Source organism: Miscanthus floridulus, chromosome 1, assembly GCF_019320115.1.
Source record: "Miscanthus floridulus cultivar M001 chromosome 1, ASM1932011v1, whole genome shotgun sequence".
Classification (NCBI taxonomy): domain Eukaryota; kingdom Viridiplantae; phylum Streptophyta; class Magnoliopsida; order Poales; family Poaceae; genus Miscanthus; species Miscanthus floridulus.
This window is the reverse complement of record NC_089580.1, coordinates 136961172-136981364: the sequence shown is the minus strand read 5'-3', so window position 1 is coordinate 136981364 and position 20193 is coordinate 136961172. Positions and strand designations below refer to the sequence as shown.

General features: G+C 53.0%; 1 protein-coding gene across 2 annotated transcripts; it reads right to left on the bottom strand.

Annotated features, from left to right (window-relative positions):
- Positions 1 to 2281: 2281 nt before the first annotated feature.
- LOC136494833 (guanine nucleotide-binding protein subunit gamma 4-like) lies at positions 2282 to 7692 on the bottom strand. 2 transcript variants are annotated; one of them, XM_066491009.1, is made up of 5 exons: positions 7087 to 7692; positions 4902 to 4954; positions 3635 to 3679; positions 3499 to 3555; positions 2282 to 2655 (listed from the first exon to the last, which is right to left on the bottom strand). In XM_066491009.1, exons 1-5 carry the CDS (start codon positions 7210 to 7212, stop codon positions 2364 to 2366), a joined length of 573 nt encoding a protein of 190 aa, XP_066347106.1. In that variant the 5' UTR covers positions 7213 to 7692; the 3' UTR covers positions 2282 to 2363. The 2 variants fall into 2 exon arrangements, with proteins under 2 accessions (XP_066347106.1, XP_066347114.1); XM_066491017.1 differs by having other exon boundaries at positions 3499 to 3552; positions 7087 to 7689.
- Positions 7693 to 20193: the final 12501 nt, after the last annotated feature.

The following is a 20193-nucleotide window of genomic DNA, read 5'->3' as shown; positions in this document are numbered from 1 at the left end:
GCGGGCCAAAGTCAGAAGCCAGCGTGGTTCCTCCTTGGCTGGGCCTTCTGGTCAGAGAGGTGGGCCGGAGTCGGAAAGCAAGCGTCGTCCTCTCTTTGGCCAGGCCTTGCGGTCGGGGAGGCAGGCCAGAGTTAGAAAGCGACCGTGGTTCCTCCTTGGCTAGGCCTTCCAGTCAGAGAATGGATCGCCCTTCTAGCCTATCGTTAGGTTTTTGGGCCGGCCTAGGAGTTGCGCGTCGTTTGCAATATCGTCTGCTGGGCCAAGCTTTTGCTGTGAAGCGGGTCCATGAGGGACCCTGGGTTTATGAACCCGACAATATTAGATGCAAATTAGAGTTTAAATTATCTTTCATAATAGCTAAAGTGGGTAACTTAGATGCAAATTTATTTTATGTGTTTTTAATAATAATGGTAGAGGTGAATGATTTTAGACAACATAACAGATTTATCGGTAATGCTCTGGTCAGCACATCCGATTGTCCGGGCGTTGCATTCACGGGCCGCGGCACCAGCCCAACTTGCGTATCGCCTTGTTCACTTGCCTCTAACCTTATCCTGCTACTCCATTCTCTAGAAGGCTCTCCACCGTAGTGCCACGAAATCGTACTCCATCGCAACCACGCTCTGTAGCGCCACAATCATGGGGTGGTTCCTCTGCTGGCCGCTGGCCATGCCAATGCTCCACGGAGTCTGTAATCCATGGTGCCCTAAGGCCAGCCATAGCCCCATCACGCCCCCTAGCCGGTCCGCAGCTGCACCTTGCCCGGTCCGCGCCAACGCGGTGATGTCCCCTAGCCGATCCACCGACGACATTAAGCTCCATCACCGGGCTCGAAGAAACGGAGGGTGGCTCTGCTCCAGCTGCCGCCCCATCGGGCCCCTTGGCCGGTCCGTAGCTGCCCCTACCCGGTCCGCTCCATGGCTGCGGTGTCCCTTGTCGGTCCGCTGACAGCACAAAGCTCCATCGCCAGGCTTGAAGCAACGGAGGGCAGCTCCGCTCTGGCGCCGCTGCGCTCAACAACTATCATGCCCCTTGGTCGGTCGCTCTGCGCCACCGACGAGCTCTAGACCGATGTACTTCACACGCCAATGAACCTCCATTTCTCCCAAGCAGTAAAGAGATGTTGCGCTAAAAGCGCATGTTGCAAGCGTACATTTCAAAATGTTTCATAGGTATATTGCAAGTGTTTCATATGGATGTTGCAAAAGTAGATCGGGATGTTGCATTTGTTGCAATGGTTTAGACACGTATGTTGTAAGAGTCTGTTCTCAATGTTTCATCTGTTTTCAGACGTATGTTGCAAGTGTGTTTATCTGGATGTTGCATATGTTTCACACATATGTTGCAAGTGTTTTATCTCGATGTTGCGTATGTTTTGCTATGGTTTTCAAGTGTTTTCAGGTGTTTTTTGCAAGTTTTTCATCTGTCTTCTTTTGTGTTGCAAGTGTTGCATCTAGATGTTTCAAAAGTAAATGTAGTGTTGCACATGTTGCTATGGCTATACACGCACATTTCAGGTGTATGTTTTAAGTGTTTCATCTGTTTCAGACGCATGTTGCATTTGCAAGTGTGTTCAATTAGATGTTTCAAAAGTAGATCTCGAGGAAGCACATGTTGCTGCTGCTAGTGCGCCGCCATAGGTCACCGTGCCGCCGTGGGTCACCGCACACACCTGCTGCTGCGTGCATACGGGCGTGTGAAAAGGAGTGGGCTCGGGGTGGTCCCCGCGCATGCGTGGGCCCACACGTCCTCTGAAGCGGGTTGGGTGCGTCAGGCATGGGTTCGGGAGCACCGTCCAATGCTAGCGCTTCGGATCGGACGTCAGGACACTAGCAAGTCTCTAAATTTGTTGGCTATTAATGACAATAATGATTAGAGTCTCCCAAATTTAAAGTGTAATATTTCTTATTTTTGTATGAATTTTTCGTGCTGCGTCTCTTAAGCAGTAATGTGTTTTGCCCAGTTGGAGGTATCACGGGGTCTCAAGCTACGTAGGTCATTGTTTTTGGCAAAGTGTGAAAGCAAAGTGGCCACCTTGGCAAAGTGGTATGGTGGACCTGGAACCCTTGGCAAAGTCTTTGCAAGTCTGAATTCATCTTAGTGAAACCTAAGCATATTTTGTCCTGTACGTAAAACTAGAGCTGCATGGGCATGGCCTATTCTCAGTGGAAATGTGGAATCGACGCCATTCAGCATGCAGCACGAACCAGATCAACAGCCAGTTAGCAATAGTACCCGTGTCGCCGACACTAAACAAAAAAAAACATGCATGCCGCAAAATGCCAGTCATCCATCATCAAAACCATCGAAAATCATCATATCCGGGTAGTAGCATGCATGCACGCAAAATTTTCTCATGGCCATCATAGGCACAGGCAGCAGCGCGGGGTGCAGCAGCACGCGGCGCTGCACCTGGGGCAGGCGCAGGTGCAGTCGCACGAGCAGCGCGGGCACGGGGCGCAGCACCCGCAGCCGGCGCCGACGTACACCACGCGGCACCGGCAGCAGCAACAGCAGCAGCAGAGCTTCCTCAGCCGTGGCGCGCAGGAGCAGCTCGGCGCCGCTGGCCTCTTGAGCTGCAACGGCGGGCACCACCCGCCACCGCCACCGCAGCAGCAGATCCACGAGAGGTAGTAGCTCAGGCAGCTCTTTGCTCTGCATGCATGCAAAACGCAACTTCATTCATTCATCTGCTCCGATCTGTGATTGTCAATCATTCACCCAATGCAAGCTATACTAGCTAGCAACAAACAGCAGCATCATTTGATGGTTTACTGATATAGGAGTACTCCTATTCAGTAGCTGATGGTTTCTGACGACATGTTGAGGAATAATTGAAACAATTATAGTAACAATGAGGTGACGGTTCTGAAAAGTAGCCCTTTAGATGCTCAATTAAGTGTTAGTGCAGACAACGACAAACTGATTGCTCTGGCTGACAATGTGATGTTGATGGCATGGCAGTTTAAAGTAAACGACAAGCTAATTACTCTGAAAGTTTGTAGTGCAGTACAGTGGAGGGGACGAGGGGTGCAGGCTGCAGTGGGGAAAAAAACAGCAAAGATCTGATACAAGCCGTTGAAGGTGCTAGAACGTACGCTGGTGGGACTTAGGCTCGCAGATGATCACAAACTTCATAAAGCTTTAACCGAATGAATATGCACTTGCATACTTTTCAGAAAATGGACAGGTTGTTTTCTCAGTATGATACTAGACAGTAAAAATGGAGAGATATATGTGTCATCCATTTCAGTTTTAGCTGGTGTTAGTTTTGTCTTATGCCAATTTACAGAAACTGTTATCTTCCTGTACATTCTCCTACCTATAACAATGATTTTAGAATTAGGAGGTAATGATTTTTCTTGTACATATTAGTCTTTTTCATGTGAACTGCTAGTACTCGGGAATATATACTTGACAACAAAATAACATTACTATATACGTGTGCTAATGGTAGGAACCAACAATATTAAGAGTAGTGATGAGCAAAGGAAGTACCGGAACTTCTTTAGAAACTGCTGAGATTGATCATGGTTTCCTTTCTCTGGCTGACTGCTTTTAAACAGATAGATAATAAGAAAAATGCAGCGTTCATGCTAAGTTAAAGACAAATTCACAACCCGAAAATCCATACATCGTTAGGAATGGGTCCGGATTGCTTCCAACAAACTCATCAACCCTGCAAAGATTCATCAAAGAGAGGCAATCAACAGAGAGAATCATCTTTGGTTTCTCCACATGGTCAATATAGTATTATAGCAGCGATGTATTCAGATAGAAACCTAAAACCAGTTATCTGACCATGGCTATCTAGTACCTAATCCAAAGAACAATGGATGCGTGGACATTTGGATGAGATTATGTTTTCTCATACTAGCATTTTGATCAGCCATTCTTGTGAAAACACTGCAAGTAAGGTAAGGTCCCCAGCTGTATAGTAGTTAGAGCAACCACAACGTAGCAATAAACCAGTCCACAGCTATTAAAATATTCTCTACAGCCTAGCCGAAACGTCGCGGGAGTGATCTTCGCTTGGCTGATACCACCGCTAAAAATAATGTTGGCTAATTTTTATAAGAGAAAAATACTCTTCCTGTGTTGAAAAAATACGGTTTATGAGGCTAATAAATAGCTAATAAATAGCTAAGGATACCAATGGACTGGCCATAAGAAATAAAGAAATATTAAATTCTCTCTCCTTCATCTTTCTCCTGCAGCTTTCTCTCCCTCCCTCGCTTTGGTTCCAGTCTTGCCGGCGTTGCCGCAGAGAACGCCGCCGCCATTCGCGGCCGGCGAGAGGCCGCCGCCCGGGCTTCAACGCGCACCGGCGAGGTCGTCACTTTCGATCTGGGAACACGAGAAAGTCGATCTGATTTGGGGAGGCTGATTGGAGTTGGAGACAGTCCAATCCAGACTGGGGAAGGGCGAGCGGCGGCGGTGGCTGAGAAGGAAGGACGAACGGCGGTGGCTGAGAAGGAGGGACGGGTCACGGGTAGCGGCAGCGGCGTCGTCGAGCGAAGTATCGGAGACTCGGACGGGAAGAAAAGTTAGGCGGATCGGAAGATAGATATTGTATTTTATTCCCCAGCTAAGGCCCACCATTGTGCGGTCCACTGACATAAGGCCCACATGTTTGGACAAGTACTCTCACCGTTCTGAAAAAAAAAATATACAGACCGTTCGTTTGGTGTGACTCGTCGTAAATGATCGTAAATTTTTAACTGAAATAGTATTTTTCTCTCATATAAATTAGTCAATAGTATTTGTTCACGAATCAATGACCATACGAATGAGCCAACTGAACAGGTTGATTCTTACTTTAAACCTGGACACGACTCCCATTTTTCTAGTCAATGTATATTTTGTGGTTGCTCTGATAACAGAGTGTTTGTTGAGCTTACTCTTTGCAGCATGTGGAGGCAGCGTGGACCCCCTCAATGGAACTTATTTCGCCCTGCACCGAGGAATTTAAATCGAGCGTTTGAGGATAATAATATAATATCATTGGTAATAGTAAATACTACTGTATATATACTGGTAAGTAAAAGCCATGTGTTGAGCTGTCAACTTTTCAGGCGTTGTCTGGGTGGGATATTTTTAACACGCAGCACATTCAAAGTTTGAAGAAAACCAGCTGGGGGCCGAGCTTTCCAATATTCTAATATAACGAGATGCATACTGCAACCATATATATATATACAAACGGCCGTACGCCAGCATGTATATATTGCCATCGGTAACAAATACTGCAACCATACATATATATACTGCAACCATACAATCTCGTAACAAATACGTTGGTAATGCATTATATATATGCATCAAGGAAGGGAGGCAAGCATGCATACACAGCAAGCTGATGGTGAGTGTGTAGTAGAACATCAGTTGTATTCGAATAAATTTGTCCGTTTAGATTAGTTATAAATTCTGACATACTGATGGAGTGATGGCACGTAGGCATGGCACCAATGCAGGGGCTGTGTTTTTGCAGGCTCATCGGGCAGTAAATAGTGTGTTAATAACATATGTTTTCAGGAATATTTTATTGTATTGCTTGGTAGCTGAGCTCTGGTGAGTGAGCAGGGTGGACAGGATGAGTAGCTGGAAATGTGGAGTCATTCCCAATAACATGAGAAGCAACATAAATAATAGTATAAGTGGGTGTTTGGTTCCATGGACTAAATTTTAGTCCATATCACATCGGACGTTCGGATGCTATTTAGGAGAACTAAATATGAGTTAATTATAAAACTAATTACATAGATGGAGACTAATTTACGAGACGAATTTATTAAGCCTAATTAATCCGCCATTAGCACATATTTACTGTAGCACCACATTGTCAAATCATGGACTAATTAGGCTTAAAAAATCCGTCTCGCAAATTAGCCACAATCTGTGCAATTAGTTATTTTTTTTATCTATATTTAATACTTCATGCATGTGTCTAAACATCCGATGGGACAGGGACTAAAATTTTCCTGCAGTAACCAAACATGGCCTAAGACATTAAAACGAGATGGTGGCAAGCAAAGGCCAGGCTGGACGGAATTTAATTTTTCATGATGAGTTGAAGGAAGCCTGCTGTAGGCAGGCTGCTTCAACATGATTTCGCAAGTACCTGCTATAGTTTAGCGCTAATGTAGTATTATTGTGAAAGCCCGCATGCCATATGATAGGATAGGAGTAGTATTTAGGATATGCAGAGGTGACACAAAGGCAATAATCAAAGCGTGGGGCGGCCCTTGTATCTTCTTGTACATGTACTAGATCCTAGATCCCTTAAACCCTAGTTAGATAGATAGACAAAAAATCAGTAGTAGTGCTTTATCATTTGAGATTGTGTGTGTGACTGTGTGAGAGAGGAGTACTCGATCTGTAGTATAGTATCAGCAGCAGCAGGTAGAAGAGAAGAAGAGTCGGAATCATGGAAAATGGCAAAATTGTAGGCAAAAGGAATACTATAAAGAGGAGAATCGAGGCTTGACACGCGCGCAAATCCATGGTACGATCCGCACGTGCCCAGAGGCAGAGAGATTAAACTGGTGACCATTAGCACGGCCAGGAGGGATTAAACTAAGCTTTCAAGTTAAACGGTCTCATCAGTCGTGCCACTACTGCTGATAGCGTTTCAGTTCTGGGGCGCCGCCCGGCCCATGGATATCAGAGGAGCCACCAGCAAGCAGCGACTGGTAATTTTGAATTTCGTTGACTACGCACACTTTGCTTATTTATCCTTGTATATCATTTGTGAATGCGATTGTTTATGCATTTTGAATCACAAGAGAGAGAGAGAGAGAGAGAGAGAGAGAATAGAAGGAAAAGGGCAACGCAGCTGAGCAAGGCAGCAGGAGGAACACAGCACGTTGTAGGATGTAGATAAGCTAGGTGATGCAAAACTGCAAAGGAGGCCGGAACACAGCACATTGTAGACGGTCGAGCACTGCAGTGCAGCGTAATAGAGTGTAGTGTGGGTTACTCCTATATAGAGCAATTAATATGCGAGAATCGAAGAATGGCTGATGAGTCGAAGAAGCATGCAGGTGGTAGCTTCAATTCATACTAGTAGTATTGATTGATCCGTACCTCGAGGAAGCCGATCTCCCGGTGGAGCGCGTCGACGGCGAGCTGGAGGCGGTGGCGGCCGCAGGGGTCTGGCGAGGCAGGCGGCGACTTGGGCCTCGGCGCCGCCGCCGCTGCCGCTGCCATCATCGATTCTAGCTAGCTTCTTATCCGATCCTATTGGTATATTGGAGGAACGAACGATCGACGACGACGACGAGCGAGCCCCGGCGGCCGCCTATTTAGCAGAGTGCAAGCAGCGAGGCGAGGCGGTAGTAGAGCGTGCTGCAGACGAGCACATGGAGGGAGGAGGGAGGAGGGGAAGGAAGAGGAGGAGGGGAGCGTGCAGTGCAGTGAGACGGTGGCGGGTTGCCGTTTCGGGCGGCAATGATGGAGGGGAGAGAGGGGATAGGATCAGCGCGCTGCCTTCGTTTCTTTCCGCAATACTGCTGCTGCTGCCTGCTGCTACGTAGTAGTGCGGCTGCGGGCCTGCGGGGGTCCGGGCCGCGCGACGCTCGCCCTTGTTGGCAGGAGACGAGGAGGAGGAGGAGGAGGTCAGGTGAGCGAGCGGGAAAAGGATACGATGCAGCAATGCAAGCTCGTCGCAAGTCGCAACGCACAGCTAGCCTAGCTTCGCCGCCACCACTGACGAGCGAGCTAGTACGAGTAGTATGAGGGCCGGGGGGAAGAGAGAGAGAGAGAGAGAGAGAGAGAGAGAGAGAGAGAGAGAGAGAGACTGGGGCTTGAAAGATTGTCGGGGCCGGATCTAGAGACGGACGGACGGACGGACGGAGACACAGAGACAGCCAGGCAGGCAGCCATGAGCCATCCAGGTCTCGCCGGTGGGCGGTGGGTCCGTCCGGGACGATGCGGAGGAGTACTCCTATACTGTAGCTCCCGGCCGCTACTCTCCTCTACTCGATCGCTGCCTGCCTCCGTGCTCTGCTCTCGTCTGTCGCGCTGCTACATGTGCTGATCCCCTAGCTATATACTTGGCTTTCGTCAATAAAGCCCGGCCTGGTCCTTGCAGATGATTTGTCATCACACGCTTCCTTGCCAATTATATGTGTTCCAGTTCCAGCGGGCTATCCCACACCACGGGCTAAAATCTTAGCCCTCGCTTCCTAACTATTGTCGTTATTTGTTCGTCCGTCAAAAGTCTAACTAGATTGGTAGAAAATATTAGCATCTTTTGTATCTCTGAATAAATTTATTATGAAAATAGATCCAATAATCTATCTAATGATATTAATTATGTATCATAAATATTAATATTTTTATATTAATTTAATGAAAATTATATCTCGGGAAGCGTGAACGACAGTTATTTAGGCACGAAGAGAGCAGACTCTTTGGATTACAGATTTCTCTGTTTTTCCTATAGAAATGAACTGATTTCTAATAAACTCTTATATAATTTCTTTCAATTTTAAGTGTACGTTCCAATGGGGGGCTTTCGACCCTTGATATGTTTTATGAGCAATCAAAGTTGGTAATCTTTAGTTTTCTTCTAACACAATATCTATTTAAATACCTACTATTTGAGGTGAGTAAAAAAAACAAAGTTTGGGTTTCTCCACCACCGCGACGCGCCCCCTGGAGGTCGTCGCCTTGCCTCCTACTTCATGCTGAGCTTATCGAGCCGAGCCGAAGTCAAAATTATTCGAAATCAAGTCATTTTCATTATAAAGAAAAACGAGTCCAATCGGAGCACTTTTGTAATGAGCCAGCGAGGCAGCTCAACTAGGGGTGAAAACGGTCGGAACGGTCGGAAAAATCCTCTAACCTTTTTGTTTTCATATTTTTATACGGAAACGGAATCGGGATCGAGAATACTCGGTCGGAAAAAGGGAAATAGGATATTCGCGACGTCTGGAACGTTACAATGTGGTCGGGTACACGTCGTTAACGGTTGGGACCGGTAGATTAAATCGGGAACACCGACTCACGCAACCACTTCAAAAGTGTAGCTCGACACAACAGATTCAGTAATCACATCGTGACATCAATATAATACAAACAAGGCTCCATCACAAACTGACATTAGATAGCTGTGAACGGTTCCAATTCCAAATAACTGGAAATATTAGATAAACATAACGCCAAATACGGTATTCTACCGTGGGAACGTTCCCGGTAAAATACGGGATCTGCGAAAACGGTCAGGAAAACAACTTACCTGTGAATTGAATTCGTTTTCGTTTGTACCGAACTTTTTTCTAGGAAGTTCGCTTGCCTGAGTAAATGGTATTCGATCGGTTATACGGGGAAACGGTGGTGCCGGTCTGTATGGGATTTTCCCTTTTCATCCCTGAGCTCAACGAGCTTTTTGTCCAGTCTAGGCTAGTATAGGAGACGACGACCGACGTCCCCGGCCGGCCAAGCACATATCAAGGCGTTCCTCTCACGCTTCGGCTCGGCCACCGGTCGCCGGCATCCGCATCGCAGGTGCCCAGGCCAACGGCTGGCTTCTCCTTATTCCGTCGTCTCTGTGTGTGCGATTGTTCATTCAGTCAGTCGTTGGTTCTGGCCATTGAAAACTTGTTTGATCTCATCTCGTGCACTGATGACTGATGACTGTTGTTCAGCTATGGCTTTTTGCAAAGATGGGTAGAATCTGAGGTCCCCTTATCTGAGCTGATGCTCTGAAATTGACTGCTGATCCATTATCTATTTTTGAGCAATAAAGACCTACATCCATTAAGATCTACCTGTTTCTTTGAACACGTCGAATATTATTGTGTTCTGAAGATAGAGACCTTCAATCTGCATGTCAATGTGAACTCATTCTTTGATATGATTGGACAAAAATGTTGCAATTATATGTACCATATGATTTGTATTGGTGGTTTAAAAAAATATTATGACCACGTTCATCTTATTTATATTTGGTCTGTTTTCTATCAAATAGTAACAAAATGGTATACAAAATGATATCTATGATTGAACTTGACTACATACAGAGCATTAAACAATTTATAGACAATAAAATAGTCAGCCCATTATACAATGTTGTCTTTTTAAGCCGGTCAGATTTGAGGCTCGACGACCCCTCTGTGCGTGAACATGCCCGCCCCAAACGACCGGTGTTGTTTGAGACGACAAGGAAAAGGCAAAAGTCATTAAAGAAACAGTAGCCCTAGCAGGATTAGGCCCTTGTTTAGTGGCTCATCTTAAAGTTTACTCCCTATCACATCAGATGTTTGGACACATGCATGAAGTATTAAATATAGATTAAGAAAATAACTAATTACACAGATTATGACTAATTTGCTAGACGTATTTTTTAAGCATAATTAGTCCATGATTTGACAATGTGTTGCTACACTAAACATGTGCTAATGACAGATTAGTTAGGCTCAATAAAATCGTTTCATGGATTAGTGGGAACTTACGTAATTTATTTTATTATTACTATCCAGACGTTTTTGGAGGACACCCCGATACCGACGTGACATCCTTAGACTTTCACCCCCTAGAACCGTTCTAGTACTAGTGTTGGGTGCTGCTAGTCGAGATGGTTTCTGTCTTTGCTTGGCAGTGATGGAACAGTGATACGGGCTAGCTAGGATGAGAGGTCCCTGGAGTCTCACGGTAGTGGCTCTCTTATGGTCATGTTCGTTCGAATTTATCAGCCTGCTAATCGGCTAATCGGCTACAGTATCTTTCTCTCACAACAAAACAGCTTCGGTCGACTTATCAACCGGTTTTAATACCAATCCATCCGTGCTACCGCAGTACGTATAGCCTCGTGCCTGCACCTTCCAGCAGTCTAGGCCGTTCCGTTCCGACCCAACGGTGCCCTGGACTGGGCTGGATGGATCAGTGGATGACTGCATGTGGATCACGTTCACATCGCGATATATCGTACAGTACGTACGAGTACGCCGCCTGCCTGCCGTGCGCCGTACGCGGGGGTCGTTCGTTCGTTACGTCACGTCAACGCGACCTCGGGACCGCTACTAGCTAGCCTACCACTTGCGCTAGTGTCCCGGCCAGTGTAGGCGTCGTCGCTCGTCGGCACATGCAGCATGCCAGCATGTACGTCGGTACGTATACTCCACTAATGTGACTGTAGCATGCAGGACAGCAGGAGGGCTAACATGCACGCGCTCATGCAGTGCAGTGCAGTGCTGCTCTGCTCTGCTTGCCACTTTGCCAGAGATCGAGAGAGATCCAACGACAGAGAGAGGACATCGATCAAATGCACTGCACTAGCATGGGGTGCTTGACTTCTTATTTGATCATTTATCTTATTTAAAAAATTTATATAAATATTATTTATTTTGTTATGACCTATTTTTATCATTATAGATACTTTAATAATGATTTGTTTATTTTATTATTTGTATAAAAAATAAATAAATAAATGACACTTTCGATGAACGGAGGGAGCAGTACGCAGCAGTTGTGTCCGCTCTAGACGTCGTGCGCCCATCATTCTTCTCTCTTGTGCATCTGCTTCGTTTCGGAGGCTAAGGAGCGTTTGGTTCTTTAGTCGCTTCTAAAATTGAAGAGCATTAAATATAGATTAATTATAAAATCAATTACATAGATGGAGGTTAATTTGTGAGACGATTTTTTAAGTCTAATTAATCTGTCATTAGCACATGTTTACTGTAGCACCATGTTGTCAAATCATGGTGTCGGTGTTTTGGAACCGGGGGTCCCTCAACCAACGAGTGAATTTGTACTGCGTGTCCCTAATCCCGGATGGTGATGCAAAGAGACACAAGGTTTATACTGGTTCGGGCAGTCGAGGCCCTACGTCCAGTCTGAGAGATCGATCTTGTATTCCTTGCACCGGAGTGCTCGTGGTAGGGGGTTACAAGCTGAGTGAGAGAGGGAGCTAGCCCCAGGTCTCGGCGAGGGTGGTGCGAACTGCTTGGGACGTTGCTCTCAAGCAGCGTGGGAGTGCGTGATTCTATCGGTGTGTTTGTCCTCTCGCCCCCCCGAAATGGCCCTGGCTACCTCCTTTTATAGTTACAAGGAGGAAGCGAGAGGTACATGAGAAGGCTACTATTTGCTGACGTATTCCGCTCCCTGAAGCAGTATGGCGTCGTGGGAGTTCCAGTCGATGTCTAGTCGGTATGGTCTTCAAGGCTGACGACATGCTGCGCTCTTGTACTCTTGTTGACTTGGTGAAATGCCGAGGCCTGGTGGCTGCTGTAGTAGGCTGTGTCGAGACCTATCACGCTGAGGCCGAGACCCACTGTGCTGAGGCCTGCTGCGCCGAGGCCTTTAGCGGGTGGTAATGTGAGGTCTGGGCGGCCATCGCCGATAGTTGATTTGGGCGGAACAGTGCCGAACATGCGTCTACAGGATATGGTGCCCTGTATTGTTAGTAAGGGATGGTAAAAAGGCGATTTGACCGTTGTCCTGTCGTGGTATACTGCCGATCGTGGCTTTCGTAGTGAGGGCAGCTGGGCGCATTAATTGGATGCGATAGCCTGCCAGAGTGACTTTCGAGGCGGAGGTGACGAGATTGCGGGACGAGCCCAGCCTCGGGCGAGGCGGAGCATGGCCAGTTCGCCCGAGGCCCTTCCGGGAGTCTCGGGCGAGGCGGAATCCAAGGCTCATCGGGGGTCTCGAGCGGGGCGGAGCGGTCGGTTCGCTGGCCCCGAGGTCACAGAAACCCGGTTCTGACTCCCCACGTCGTGTCCGTCCTTGGTGCAGGAGTTTAGGCAGCACAGTAGCCGGTAACCCTTGCACAGTCCCGTCGTGGATGGCAGGGTGCTGACGTGACGGACGTCTGGTCTGCCACGTCGCTGCACTGCGCCGTCGTGTGATTTGTCGGAGTGGTTGAGCGCCTCGATGAGACGTGCGGAAGCGACATGCTGGTCGTACTCGGTCTTGTGCGTCGTGGGGCTCCAGTACGGCTTGATGCAGGACATGGCGGGCGACGTGCGGGTTGCCGTGTAATGACGTCGTAGGGGGCAGCGGCTATGCCGAGGCCGAGCCATCGCGGGGGGCTCGGTGGTCATGGACCCTCAGGCTGCCGAGCCCGTGAAGCAAACTGTCGAGGTCCTTGGGGGGAGTTATTGGCCTTGGGTACTGATTCCGAGGCTACAGTAGCCCAGATGTGGCTCCCCACGCTGCATTGTCCTCGGTGCAGGAGTTGGCAGCATAGTGAGGCATGGGCGTCACGGTGGTTAGTACAGTGGCGGGTAACCCCTGCCCAGTCCTGCCTCCTGTCCCATCGGCCATTCTGCTGTACTGTGCCGGGCGTGCGGTGGTCGTCAGGGGCGACAGTCGGCTGAGTTGATGTGACACGACGTTTTGTCAGAGGGACGGGAGAAGGAAGAGGCGGCGGAGTGCTGCCGAGCCTGCCTTGCGCGAGACGGAGGGTCGGTGGCCCGGCCGTGGCCTTTGGCGGGGAATCGCTCGGGGTCGGTAGCGAGGGGGCCTCGGGCGAATCGGAGAATCGGCCGAGGCCTGCGGCGATGGGCCTCGGGCGAGTCGGAGAATCGGCCGAGGCCCTTGGAGCCTCGGGCGAGTCGGAGAATCGGCCGAGGCCAGCAGCGTTTAGCTGGTTTCGATCTTTACGAAGTCTAAGCAGTCGTTTTTTGGATTTTGCTTAGGGTACCCCTTCTCACGGTATCCGACAGTAGCCCCCGAGCCTTGGGGGGAGTGGAGGCACTCCCCCTGAGGTTCTGACGAGAATTGGCTCTTGATAGTTCCTGTCGGGATGTTGTTTTGTTTTCGGGGTTTCGGTGGGTGCGCGCGAGCGCACCCGCCGGGTGTAGCCCCCGAGGCCCTGGAGGAGTGATTTCACTTCTCCAGGGGCTTTTCTCTCTTTCGAGTGGGGAGTTACATTGTGTTTGCCGGGCCCGTGGGTGCGAGTTCGGATCGCAGGGCCTCGACGATGCTGCGGGAAGAGCCCCTTAGCCTCCGCCTGGAGCGAGAGGGCCGTCAGGGGTTCACCCGACTTTTTATTCGACCCTCGCGCTTCCTTTTCGCTCGGAAGGAGGGTTTGTTTTGCCGAGACCCCTCGTGTGCGAGTCTGAGCCGCTGGGTCTCGGCAAAGTGTCGCAGGAAGAGCCCCTTAGCCTCTGTGCGGAGCAAGAGGGCCGTCAGGGATTCTCCTGACTTTTTGTTCGACCCTCGCGCTTCCTTTTCGCTCGGAAGGAGGGGTGGAAGATGCCACGCTACCCTCGGTGGGCGCGAGCGACGGCATTTCCGGTGAGCTGTTATCGGGTAAGTCCGAGTGGAGGCCCGTACCCCGTTCGCTGGGGGTCGGCTAGCGGTCCTGAGACGCGCTCCAAGAGTACCGGAGGGTTTCTCTAGTGGGTGCCGAGGCCGTTCGCTGGGCCTCGGTGGCTCGGTGCCTCCCTACGGTGGGATCCCATTCGGAGACTTCCCTGCCGGTCTCGGACACGACATAGGGCATCCCAAGCGTCTCGCTTGCTTGGGCCTCGGCCTCGCATAGGCTCGCCCGTAGTCGCCCCTGACTCTGTTGTCCTGGGGCGGCTGTCGAAACCCCTGGGGGCCCAGCCTTCGAACCCCTGGACCGTAACGGGCTTGGGTCGCTTGTCTTTATCTCGGATGCAGGAAGAGCCCCCGAGCCTCCGCACGGAGCGAGAGGGCGGTCAGGGGTCCTCCCGTCTTTTTTGCCCGTCCCCCGCCCGTCCTTTTCGCTCGGACGGGGGGGGCTGTTTGCCGAGCCCACTCGTGTGCGAGCCTGAGCTGCTGGGTCTCGGCAAAGTTGCAGGAGGGCCCCCGAGTCTCTCGCGCGGAGCGAGAGAGCGGTCAGAGGTCCCCTGGCTTTTGGTTCGCCCCTCGCGTGTGAGGGTCTGACTGCTGAGCCCCCCTCGGGTGCGAGCTTAGGTCGCGGGGTCTCGGCGTCTTTTTGCAGAAGGAGCTCCCTAGCCTCTGCACGGAGCAAGAGGGCCGTCAGGAGTTCTTCCGGCTTTTTGAACGACCCTCGCGCTTCCTTTTCGCTTGGAAGGAGGGTTTGTATTGCCGAGCCCCCTCGTGTGCGAGCCCAAGTCGCTGGGATTCGGCAATGTGTCGCAGGAAGAGTCCCTTAGCCTCTGCGCGGAGCGAGAGGGCCGTCAGGGATTCTCCTGACTTTTTGTTCGACCCTCGCGCTTCCTTTTCGCTCGGAAGGAGGGGTGGAAGATGCCACGCTACCCTCGGTGGGCGCGAGCGACGGCATTTTCCGGTGAGCTGTTATCGGGTAAGTCCGAGTGGAGGCCCGTACCCCGTTCGCTGGGGGTCGGCTAGCGGTCCGGAGACGCGCTCCAAGAGTACCGGAGGGTTTCTCTAGTGGGTGCCGAGGCCGTTCGCTGGGCCTCGGTGGCTCGGTGCCTCCCTACGGTGGGATCCCATTCGGAGACTTCCCTGCCGGTCTCGGACACGACACAGGGCATCCTAAGCGTTTCGCTTGCTTGGGCCTCGGCCTCGCATAGGCTCGCCCGTAGTCGCCCCTGACTCTGTTGTCCTGGGGCGGCTGTCGAAACCCCTGAGGGCCCAGCCTTCGAACCCCTGGACCGTAACGGGCTCGGTGCCTGGTCCCTTTGCCTGAAAGGAATCGGGTGGGGGTTACCTCTCTCCCTGCGGTTAGCAACGGCAGGCGCGCCTTTTGAGGCAGCTTTTTCGGGGAGGTGGGACGGCGTCTGCTGTTGTTGCGGTTGGGCGTGACGTGGCGTCAGTCGACGGGACGTAACTGCACGCGCAATTAATGAGGAGGGAGTGGGCGGTAAGACCGGATCTGGATAACCACGCCGGATTTCCTGGGGGAAACTTCCCCGATTTCGTCGCCCGGTGGTTTCGATTTGTCCCTGCATAAATACGCAAACAGCCTCGCCCTCTCCCTCCTTACCTTTTCCGCGTTCGCCTTTGCTGCCTCCGTGCCGTCGCTGAGAGCATAGAGCACCGGGGAAGAGAGGTGCGAGGGCGAGAGATCGAAAGAGAGAGGGAGAGAGATTACCGCTGTAGCAGCGTCCTCCGCCGCGCAATGGCTGGTGGTCCCGTCATCCTCCCGGTGGATCCCTGGGAGCGGTCCGACGTCACCGAGGAGAAGCTGCAGTCGCTCGTGGAGGCCGGTCTTCTTCGCCCGATCACCGACCCCGACGAGCCGGAGTGGATTGCTCCGGGGGACGAGTCGGAGCCGAGGCCGCGCGACGGTTACGTGGTGAGCTTCGTCGTCTTCCACGAGCGAGGCTTCGGGTCGCCGGCGGATAGCTTCATGCGGGCACTCCCGCACTACTATGGCGTGGAGCTGCACAATTTCAGCCCCAACTCCATCGCGCAGGCGGCCATCTTCGTCGCCGTCTGCGAGGGGTATCTAGGGATCGCTCCCCACTGGGAGTTGTGGCTCCATTTGTTCCGAGCGACGTTCACCTCCAAGCCGGGGGGAACGAGGGGGGCTCGGAAGGCGCAGAGGGCCGGCGGCTGCACCCTCCACGTGCGCCAAGACCGGCAGTCCCTCTACATCCCGGCCCAGCTGTCGACGTCCAACCGTCGTTGGTATGACGGCTGGTTCTACCTCCGCAACGACGGCGGAGGACTTCCCCCTTATACCGGGCGGGTTGTAGAGAGTCAACCGGAGAAATGGGGGTACGGCGTCATCAAGGTCGACCAGCCTAGGCTGGAACCGCTCTTGAGGGCCTTGGGGAAGCTGCGTGACTGCGGCCTTTCGGCGGCCGTGGTCGTGGCGGCCTTTCACCGCCGGAGGGTGTTGCCGCTAATGGCCCGGCGACGGCGGCTGTTCGAGATGACGCCGAGCGACCCGGTCGCCGGTATCAAGATGTCCGCCTTCGCCCTTACCGATGACGAGACCCTGCGTCGGGTGAGGGAGGCGGTAGACGGGAAGCCGAGGCTCGATGACTTGATGCCGTTCCCGATGCGCCCGTCGCGGGGGTATGTCTCGCTGGTAAGTTGGATGTTGTCGAGGCTTTCGCGTCCTTCTTGTTTTTCGCCTTTTTGGTCTGTTGTCTTACTTCGTCGCTCTCACAGGGGATAAGAGACGTGCGAGGCTCCCCGCCGCCCGTTCCTGAGGACGCCCGGCGGCGATCCGTGAACAGGGCGCGTGCCGAGGAGGAGAAGAAGAAGAAAGATGCCCAGGAGGCGAAGCGCACGAAGAAGATCCTCGCGCGCGAAAAGCTGGACGCCCGTCGCCGGCGCCAGAGGCTCGACGGTCTCCCTTTGGAGCCGTCTCCCTCGCCGTCGGTGTCGGATTCTTCGAGCGACGGCGGTGGGTGCGAGGTGGGGACGGCCTGCCTGGAACACCTCCCCGACATCAGGGAGATGGTTCCCGGGGCGCCGGCGAGGAGCCTGACGCCCCTAGGAGAAGGAGGAGGTGTCCCGGGGCCAGTGGTGGCCCGTCCCGGCGCCGAGGCCGGCACACCCGAGGCGCGGGTGTCGGAGGAGCGTGCCGTCGGCCCGATGGGTTCGACGGTGGAGGTTGAGCGGGTGACGGTGGGGGCGACCCCATTATCTCCGCGAAGGGTCGAGGAGGTGCCGGGGTCCGACGGGGACCAGCTGGCGCTGGTGGACACCGAGGCCGCGTTGCTGCCACCACCGCCGCCGTTGCAGAGGAGGCGGACGGTGTCGAAGCGGTTGCATCCCCGTTCGCGGTAAGCGTCTTTCCTGGCGGAGTCCGCTTCTTGTTTGCCCCTTGGTTGCATGCTGACCTTGGGAGTGTCTTTTCTTGCAGCCAGACGCTTCTGGTGGGAGACCCTCCCTTGGCGCCCCGTAAGGCGCTCAAGGTGAACGTTAGCTCTTCCGCCCATCAGGCAGCGGAGGCGCAGGCAGACGTGCGACGTGGCGCGGCGTCGGGTGAGGCCGTTTTGGAGGAGGCGGCTGCCCAGGAACAGGGGGCCGAGGCGGCCGCGGAGCGAGTGGAGGAGGAGGCTGCCCAGGAACAGGGGGCCGAGGCGGCCGCGAAGGAGGCTGGGGCGTCTGCTATTGCCGAGGCCACTGAGGGCGAGGCCGGAGCCCCCAGGACCTCCGATGTCAGGGCGGTGGACGCCGAGGCCATCAAGGTAGAGATGGCGGAGGCCAGAGCCCTCGGGTCCGTCGAGACCGAGGCGATGGAGGTGGAGACGGGGCAAATTTTGGCGCCGCCCCTGGTTCAGACAATCTCGTCTGATGATTCCTCCCGAGGGAAGGAGGCGGCGGACGTCGAGGCGGCCAGTACCGCGGAGCAACAAGTCCCAGATCCTGCCGAGGGGAGTTCAGCCCTTGTCCCGCTACGGCCCGAGCCCCGTGGGTGGAACTTCCCGCGTGTTTTCTGGCGGGACCAGGCTGATCCCGAGGGGGAGCCTGTGTTCGCCCTTGAGGACGTCGCCGAGGGGGGGGCGTTTGGGATACCCTCGAGGAGTATCGCCGATTGGCCGTGCGGTCGTTGCAGACAGCGATGACTGTCATGGAAAGGGACTTGCCTGGTGTCACTCGGGTGAGTACTTTCCCCTCTCGTGCCGCGTTGTTTTCTCTCCGAGCCCGCTCACAGTGTTTTGACGTGTGTTTTTTGTTTTTGCCTCCTTAGGAGCTCGAGACCCGATCCCTTGGGAAATCGGTGTTCCTGCGAAATGAGAGGGATATCTGGGACCAGCTCCAGCGCTAGAAGGGCTTGCTTGCCGATGCCCAGGGACTATTGTCAGCGCGGAGCGCGGAAGTGGAGGACCTCCGCCTTCGTTGTGCCGACATTCAGGCGGAGTTGGCCATGGCTAAGGAGCAGTCCGCCCCTCTGGTGGCCAAGATCAAGGAACTGGAGGAGGAGCGAGACTCCTTCAGGCTTCGGGCCCAAGAAGCGACGGCCTCTGCGAAGGCTACAGCCGGGCAGCTGGGTGCGGAGCAGAGCGAGCATCAGGCGACAAAAGTCGCCCTGGCAGAGGCTACCAAGGCGGCCGAGGCCTCTCGGGTCGAGGTCTCAGCCTGGAAGGGCAAGGCCGAGGGTAAGTTCCGCTGAACCATGTTCCTCGTTCCATTTGCTCTTTTTGTCCTGGTTCGCGCTTGACTCCTGACCCCTTGTTGCGACGTAGATCTGGAGAAAGAGGCCTCCCAGGCGGCTGAGGCCTCCGTCGCGGCGCAAGCAGCGCTGGATGTCGAGGTCCGGGAGCACGAGGCGCTGCGCAGCGCTGTCCGGTCTGCCTGCGAGGCTCTGGACGTCGAGGAGGTCCAATCAGCTAGCTCCCTTGGGAGCCGCCTCATCGCGTTGAGCGGCCACGTCCGCGAGAGACTCCGAGGGGCGTTGCACACGGGTGTCAAGCGCGCCCTGGCCGTCGTCTCCTCGCACTACGCCATCAACCTCGAGGCTGTCAGCGACGGCTACGTGTTGCCAGAAGATGATGAGGAGGCTGATGCAGAGGTCGTGAGGCTGTTGGAGGCGGCCGAGGCACCTGGCACCGTGTTGGCCAAGCTGTTCGAAGAAGAGGTGGTTCCTCCCGCGCCGGCCGCCGATCCTTGAGCTTTGACCTGGGCCAAAAGGGGCCATGTAACCGGATCGAGTTAGTTGCCGAATCGTGACGTTTTTTTTGTGGCCGTCGAGGCCCTTAAAGTATTTGCGTATGTGTGCTTCTTAACCGTTTTCCATTCTATTTCTAAGTTCGTGCCCTCTGTCCCGATTGCGAAGAAATCCCTCGGAACCTAAGCCGTCCTTCGGCGAAGGGCGGTGAGGGAGCTGCCGTAGCCCAGAGGCGTAGGCCGTTCTCACGACTCAGCCGGCCCTTTGGCCTCTAGACAGGCTTTTGGTCTTTGGGTTTCTTGCGAAGGTCCCGTCGGAGCGCGAGAGAGTTTGGTGTGGAAATTTTCGGAAAAACGGTTGAGAAATGGTGTCCGGGACTTAGGGGGGTTCCCCCTTTTAGCCCCCGAGGGAGGCTCGACTTTGCAGAGGCAGAGCCGAGTCTCCCTTATTGCGTTATAGTGACGTCGAGCCCCTATCGATAGATAACCTCTCTGCAAAGAACTTCCTCGGAACCTAAGCTGTCCTTTGGGCGAAACGGTGGTGAGGGAGCTGCCGTAGCCCAGAGGCATAGGCCGTTCTCACGACTCGGCCGGCCTTTTCGCCCTTGAGACGATCTTTCGGTCCTTGGGTTCTATACAGCCGATTTGTCTATAAGGGGGTTCCTCGAAAGATTATAACAATTAAAGAACGCTCTCTTTATTTTTCGAGGAGAAACAATGTAA

What these genes read in the sequence shown, in the direction of transcription:
- LOC136494833 (XM_066491009.1), bottom strand. Translation starts at nt 7,212, where the DNA reads ATGATGGCAGCGGCAGCGGCGGCGGCGCCGAGGCCCAAGTCGCCGCCT. An exon ending in GGGAGATCGGCTTCCTCGAG is followed by an intron (nt 4,955 to 7,086) that starts GTACGGATCAAT and finishes TCCTCGGTGCAG; the next exon opens with GGCGAAATAAGTTCCATTGA. An exon ending in CAGTTTCTAAAGAAGTTCCG is followed by an intron (nt 2,656 to 3,498) that starts GTACTTCCTTTG and finishes GCATGCATGCAG; the next exon opens with AGCAAAGAGCTGCCTGAGCT.